This window comes from Limulus polyphemus, unplaced genomic scaffold, assembly GCF_000517525.1.
Source record: "Limulus polyphemus unplaced genomic scaffold, Limulus_polyphemus-2.1.2 Scaffold1861, whole genome shotgun sequence".
Classification (NCBI taxonomy): Eukaryota; Metazoa; Arthropoda; class Merostomata; order Xiphosura; family Limulidae; genus Limulus; species Limulus polyphemus.
In genome coordinates, this window is record NW_013667471.1 from 82,843 (window position 1) to 90,304 (window position 7,462).

General features: G+C 36.9%; 1 protein-coding gene across 1 annotated transcript in view; it reads left to right on the top strand.

The window, feature by feature from the left end:
* The first annotated feature begins 4,971 nt into the window (after window positions 1-4,971).
* Window positions 4,972-7,462, top strand: part of LOC106465183 (tolloid-like protein 2) — a 57,263-nt gene continuing 54,772 nt past the window's right edge. Inside the window, exon 1 of the mRNA XM_022393032.1 lies at window positions 4,972-5,113. Within this exon, the coding sequence (XP_022248740.1) occupies window positions 5,107-5,113 (7 nt within the window). The 5' untranslated portion in view covers window positions 4,972-5,106. The remainder of the gene's footprint in view (window positions 5,114-7,462) is intronic.

Consider the following 7,462-nt stretch of genomic DNA (forward strand, 5'->3'; position numbering starts at 1 on the left):
TTGTCCTTAATTCCAAACAAGCCATACCATGTTGTGTTTCTCGGAGTGCCCCCTAGTGGCACAGCGGTATGTCTACGAACTTACAACGCTAGAAACCGGGTTTTGATACAATGTTAACAAGAAAAGAATCTTGTCTCTCGAACTTAAGAAGCGTTTAACACTCCACAACTTGGTTGAGCATGTTTTGAAATAGACGATATTTCCCTAATAAGCATAAGATATTGTCGTTAGGCCTATCACATTTTTAAACACTACATTTTTTTATCTAGTGCCTTAGGAATTTTCAAAAATTAGATGTGTTTAATAATATATATATATTTCAACCACACTACGTTTGTCATATCCATTGCCGACGACGCGAATGTAGTATTTGAAAATGTAATAGGCCTAACACTAGGGTTTTATAACAAGTAAATACGTATCGTTACTAACAACTGGTGTTGTTTTGATGTATATTTGAAACCAAAATGTAATAAAAGAAACATTGTTAAGTTATACATTATAATAGCATTCCCTTGCTTCAGTTTTTTTGTTCTTTTTAAATATAGATGTCAGAAACATTAATTTAGTTTTTCAGTAAGTAAAAACGTCCCTACAATATGCAAAAGATTAAAAAAGAAAAAGGCCTTTTGTATTAAGGGTAACTTACGTGTGTGTTTTAAATAGGATAACCCATTCACAGCACAGAAATCTTAATGGTGTTGAGAGTACGAAACGGTATTTCACTACCATTTGAAACAACCATTATGAATCTCCACTAAACAACAAGTTAAAAAACGACCCCGAATGTTAAACACTTCAACCGTTCAGTAATTAAAAGGCCGTTTCGGGATTTTGAACAGGCTGTGAAGAAATGAAAATAGTATCCGTTAATCTGAAACCGACGGAGTCCATCGCGCGTGAAATTAACGGCAGAAACACGATGCTAATGCAGGTTTGTTGTAGAAATTAAAAGGTACACAAAAGACTTCAACTAATGGGTCCTTCTTAGGTTCTTTCATTTTAAGACGACAACGTGAAACCTTGCCTTCATTCCACAAAGGATATCAATGAAGGTGGAAAAAACGTTTATTGAACAAGGAAAATATTAGTTTCTGCATTAAGAGTGTAGATTTGTTGGACAGAAAAGAACCTTGAGTACTGTCACTACTTTAGTTTGTGTTTGTTTGTTTTTGAATTTAGCAGTATAAGACTAGAGGGAAGGCAGCTAGTCATCACCACCCACCGCCAACTCTTGGGCTACTTTTTTACCAACGAATAGTGGGATTGACCGTCACATTATAACGCCCTCTCAAACTGTCAGAAGTCTGTTAATAGGGAAACTCTTCAGTCTCAGGAAACTAGTGGATAATAGGTTACGGATAGGGTGAAGAACAACAGTAAACGGAACAAACTGTCAGAAGTCTGATAATAGGGAAACTCTTCAGTCTCAGGAAACTAGTTTTTCTAATATCAGACTCGTGACACACACACACACATATATAAAGCTTTTGTCCTCTAGATTTGGACTGAATTGATTAGTCCTAGTGACGAGTTCAATTTTTTTTTCTTATTTTAATCCTGCCACACACAAGCATAGCTAGCTGTTTCGAGTGCATGCCATCCATACACTACAAAGATAACATGTCAGTATGCTCTTTCATCGACGCTATGTTTTTCTACATAAATTTTCAGACTAATGTAATTTAAGTCTGTGATCTTTGCCGAATCTGATGGAATGTTGACGTCATCATCTCAGTCGATTCTAATATCCTGGATCTCTTTGAATTTACTGCTGTTTTAAGATATGACAATCCAGTGAACTGTTTTTCATTAATCATGGGCTATAATACTCACTCGCTAATGTGTTATAGCCTAATCCATGTATTTAAGTTTTGGCTTCATTCCCAAGTCATTTGATTTGAAATAACGTCATATGCTTGCCTCCCTTTATTAGTGTGTTGTATACGTCAGTTTATTTGTGCGTTTGTCAGTTTTCTTTCGCCGTGAACATTTTATCATGGACCACAGCTTGATGGACCACAGCTGAAAAGTACACGTTGATGCAGATATATTCTACTTGGAATAAAAATTCAGATATTTTATAAACTGAAAGAAGAGGAACGATTATAACAAAAAATGTGCTTTACTTTCAAATTACCGACTTATTTTTATACCGTTCACTTCCGGTGGTTGTACATCGTGTTCATCACTTCCGGTGGTTGTACATTGTGTTCATCACTTCCGGTGGTTGTACATTGTGTTCATCACTTCCGGTGGTTGTACATTGTGTTCATCACTTCCGGTGGTTGTACATCGTGTTCATCACTTCCGGTGGTTGTGCATCGTGTTCAATAATTTTGCGCTTTTCACCTGTTATAGTACTCACTGTACAAAAGTAAACACGCTGATTCAAAGGGCAACAATACTACTAAGAGAGATTCATTATAATTAATGTTGCCCTCCGATGACAAAGCAGCGAGACTGAGGATTTATAACGCCAAAAATCGGAGTTCTATGCCCGCGGTGGGCAGATCTTTGGGTAGCTTTGTGCTTAACATCAACAACCGTCTTACATGTTATTATTGACCCTGTAATCAACAAAGTCATTGGCCCACATAAACTCTCGTGCATAAATAGTTTAGGTAAATGTATTAATAAAAAATAGTGGGACCGAAAGTTGATTAGTTACTAACAGTAATATTCGTGTGCATGTGTGCTTCTTTATAGAGATCTGGAGGCATTATCCCCCTAAATGGTGCGTTTTGAAGGAGAAGAGTAGCACAGTAAGAAGGCTTAACGTAAGTGAATAAACACAGATATAGATATTTATATCATGATACAATGTGACATCAGTTTACATACAGAGATGTTGAAGAATTGACATATAAACAATGAAACTTAATATCATGTCTCCGCTACACGACAAGCAAACAGACCACAGAAGCCGGGTGGGGGACCCTAGTCTTCTCAATTTGTGGACACAGTTCGATTGTATATTTCAAAACTTGAGAGAAAGCGTTCGAACAGAATCATGAAACATCTGAAAAAGCAGAAGACACTACTAAGGTTACTTCTACAGTTTCAAACTCAAGTCATCTCAACTGGCAAAGATCGTTACTGAGCTACATAGGCCAAGCACGACCTGGTGGTTAGGGCCCTGGCATGGCCTGGTGGTCACGGGTTCCAATCCCGTCACCGAATATGCTCAACCCCACTATTCGTTGGTGAAAGAGTGGCCCCTAGAGTTGGCGATGGGGGGTGTTGACTAGCTATCTTCCCTCTAGCTTTGCGCGAAATTCAACAAACAAACAAAGCGAGCCACATTCTTCTAAGGAGTGTTAGCTTTAATGCTGAATGTTCTAAGAATTCGATATTCTGAAAACGTTTGGTTGTACTTTGATTATTTATTGTTTTCATGTGCTCAGAAAATTCCTATTTAAAAGTCATGTCTTCTTGTTTCTGATATTAGCTGTCCATTCGATAAGTTTCAAAAGCCATCCAGCTTCTTAAGTTGAAAGGAATCCATCAGGGTTACTTGCCATCTTGTGACAGAACAACCATTTGGCGGCGCTGTCAGTTAAATAAGATCTATTGAAGTCGATCGAGTTAGCTGTTATTCATGATCGTTTCTGGAATCAGTGTGCTGTTTGATCGTCAATGAAGATTAGCTGGTCGCTTGCCCCTCGCTTGATGTGGTCTCTGCACGTATGTTCGTACCATTACTATACATATTGTTTTGTGTCAAGCATATGTTATATATATGTATGTGTATATAGTAGTGTAACAATAAACATTATTGGGTATACCCCCCAAAATATTTGCTCTGGACCGAGGGGGTGAAACAAGGTATTAATATGGGTAACATTCATAGTCAAAACGTGAATCTTGTCACGTCTGTTAATATTTTTCATTAAGGAAACGCCTAAATAGTGGGAACTATTAGGCCTAATGTCTGTGAGAAAGGGTCACGCTTGACGTTTCTACAACACAGGAATTATTTTTTCGTTTCAAATATTCGTACATATATATACACAAGGACTAACTGAGCTAGCCTTTCCTAATTTTTGAACTGACAGATTAGAGGGAAAGCAGTCAACAGTACCCACCGCCAACTCTTGGGCTAATCTAATCGGAGAGTGAAATTTGAGCCTGACACTTATAACGCATCCTGGCCCTAAAATTCATAGCGCGATGCTTGCGTCAACGGGACGCGAAGCTAGACCTTCGGATCTATAATCCTGGTCAAGATTCTCCGGTAATATTGTGTATGAAGTTTTAATTAGGTCTCGTAAGCTTCAACGAGCGGTTCTGTTCTTCAACATGAGTCTATAATATTTACTCAAATGTTCATAATCTATCACTTGCTGCTTAACTGATGCCTATTTCACAATTAAGGAGAGTGTATTCGTTATCAAGAGTGTTGGATGATTACTGACGTGTTTTACTTTTGTTAAGAAAGTACACAGAACGATGACGTCACAGACTTGGCACGAGACCTACACTTAACATCAACACAGAGATATATAAAATAGTTCTGAACCACGTAACACAGAGATATGTAAAATAATTCCGAACCACGTGACACAGAAATATGTAAAATAGTTCTGAACCACGTAACACAGAGATATGTAAAATAGTTCCGAACCACGTAACACAGAAATATGTAAAATAGTTCCGAACCACGTAACACAGAGATATGTAAAATAGTTCCGAACCACGTAACACAGAGATATATAAAATAGTTCCGAACCACTTAACACAGAGATATATATAAAATAGTTCTGAACCACGTAACACAGAGAACCACGTAACTGCCTATCAAATATTGTAAGATTGTTTTGTTTTATTTCTTATTTTTCTTGAAACTGAGAAGAACCTTGAAACAAGATAACACTGTTGTCCGCTTTGCACGAGTGATAACTTATTGTGGTTCCGTGACGTAAGCCAAATGTTTCCTCATTTTCTTCCTTCCAAGTTTCGTCCAGCTTAAGGCGATCAGATGACGTTCAACTGCTTTTATTACTGAACAGATATTTTAAAACGCAACCACATAAATCACCAGATGATATCCGGCTTCTAAGTAATTAAAACCGAAACTAAAACTATTTAACTACGTACGGAATTATGTGTGGTACGGAAATCAAATCAGTCTGATGTATAAAACTATAAAAATTGGCCTAACGCATGTGTGAAACTGCTGTGAAGGATCTGTAGTCATATGTGAATTACTGGGGAGTTTGTGTAAAGACAGGTGTGAATTAATAGAATATGTTGTGTGTGTGAAATATTAGAGTATGCGTCACAATGTGAAACTACCAGACCATGTGTTGAAATGTACGTGTGAAACTTTGTGACTGTGTGTGTCAAGATTTACGTGTGAAACTACCAGAATAAATCTTGAAGTAACGTAATGGTTGACGTACATCAGTAAGTAAATCTTGAAGTAACGTAATGGTTGACGTGCATCAGTAAGTAAATCTTGAAGTAACTTAATGGTTGACGTACATCAGTAAGTAAATCTTGAAGTAACGTAATGGTTGACGTACATCAGTAAATACATCTTGAAATAACGTAATGGTTGACGTACATCAGTAAATACATCTTGAAATAACGTAATGGTTGACGTACATCAGTAAGTAAGTCGTGAAGTAACGTAATGGTTGACGTACATCAGTAAGTAAACACGTAACGGCTAATAAATATATATATATATAAACAAAATGAACTTTCAGCAAATTAAAATGGGGATAACTGTGGCGGAATTAGTTATTATAATTATTTTTATAAACAAATAAATGTATGCTTACTCCAGAGAAAAATAGATACTTTCGTAAACCAATAACTGCTTTTCTTACCATATCCCTCCGCTCGATCTGTGCTTGTTTTTATTTTTACTCATGTCTGTCATTTCATTATCGGTGCTTACTATAGCAAAGCTGGTAATTTGTTTTTGCCCCCTAGTGGTAAAGCGATAAGTCTGAAGCATTAAAACGCTAAAAAAGTGGGTCTCGATAGCGTGGTGGAAAGAGCACAGACAGCCTGTTGGGTAGCTTTGTGTTGAACTACTCACAAATATATATATATATATATATATTTCTGCAATTGTTGTAATAACAAACAAAAAAGTTTTATTAAACCGTTCCTGTTTTCAAAATGTCACTAAAATCTGTCTTTTTCACCCTTTGTCTAAACATTTTAAACGTCTAAACGTGTTGCCGACGTCAGACCGGCTATTACTTAGTAGTTAGTGTGGGTTGACCGCGAATCCGAGGATTCATGGTTCATGACCCGTTTACGCAAATTTGCAGTGAGTACTATGAGGCCGTAGTTAGGATATAAGAATGACAGTCAATTATAATTATTCGATCACACAAGGGTAGCCCAATAGTTGGCGGTGGGTGCTTTTGTCTAACTAGCACAACTAGATCTTGTGGAGGTTTGTGTGAACTTCTGAAACAAACAACAACAACGAAAATAGTTTTCTACATCATGATTACTTGTTTCAAATGGATCTTTGGCAACGGTTCGAGTCCCGTTAGTTTTCATATAACCTTTGAACCCATTTTATTTTTCCTCGTCTCGAATATCTCATTTCTCAGATCCCTCTGTTTTAGTTTGTTTTTCTTTATCATACCCCATTTTAGTGAGAGTTTTTTTTTGAGATGACGCCAGGTGAATACTGGCGAAACGTCGAGTCCAATCGACTTTGTTATCTCCACCAAGTACTGCTGATTTTCTATTTTTATCAAATATATTATGTTTGAATACATGGACCGCCCCCTATGTTTACTAGAAACGGTGTTCCTCCCTCAACTTTCGTCACCTGATGACGCCAGGTGAATACTGGCGAAACGTCGAGTCAAATCGACTTTGTTATCTCCACCAAGTACTGCTGGTTTTCTATTTTTATTAAATATATTTTGTTTGAATACATGGACCGCCCCTATGTCGCAAGGTGCTATCGAGGAAGTCAGTATTGATTTTTTTTTAACCTAATGGAAAACAGTTGATGTCCAGTAAACCTATCAGATGAAGCTATTCTGAGGTTATGGCCAATACAAAAATATAAACAGCCGAGAGAAGAGGTTACGAATGTGTTTATGTGATTCAAGTAAATATAAATAAAAATCAGTTAATACATCTTTTCTGTTCTAATGAATATGTCTGTTAACCCTATTAATAAGCTTTCAAAACCTGATATAATATTTAAGAAGGGTGATTGGGAAGAGGGTTTTTATAACCGGGTGAGGGGACCGATAAGTTGGATTCTCTTGGAACTGAAGACATAAAAATTGGTTGTGAAATCTACACGGGTTTCAATCAGGAGATCCAAGAATATACAGTTTTAAATTGTGTGGAGGATATACAGAGATAGTAGTTTAAATTGTGTAGAGGATATACAGAGATAGTTGTTTAAATTGTGTAGAGGATATACAGAGATAGTTGTTTAAATTGTGTAGAGGATATACAGAGATAGTTG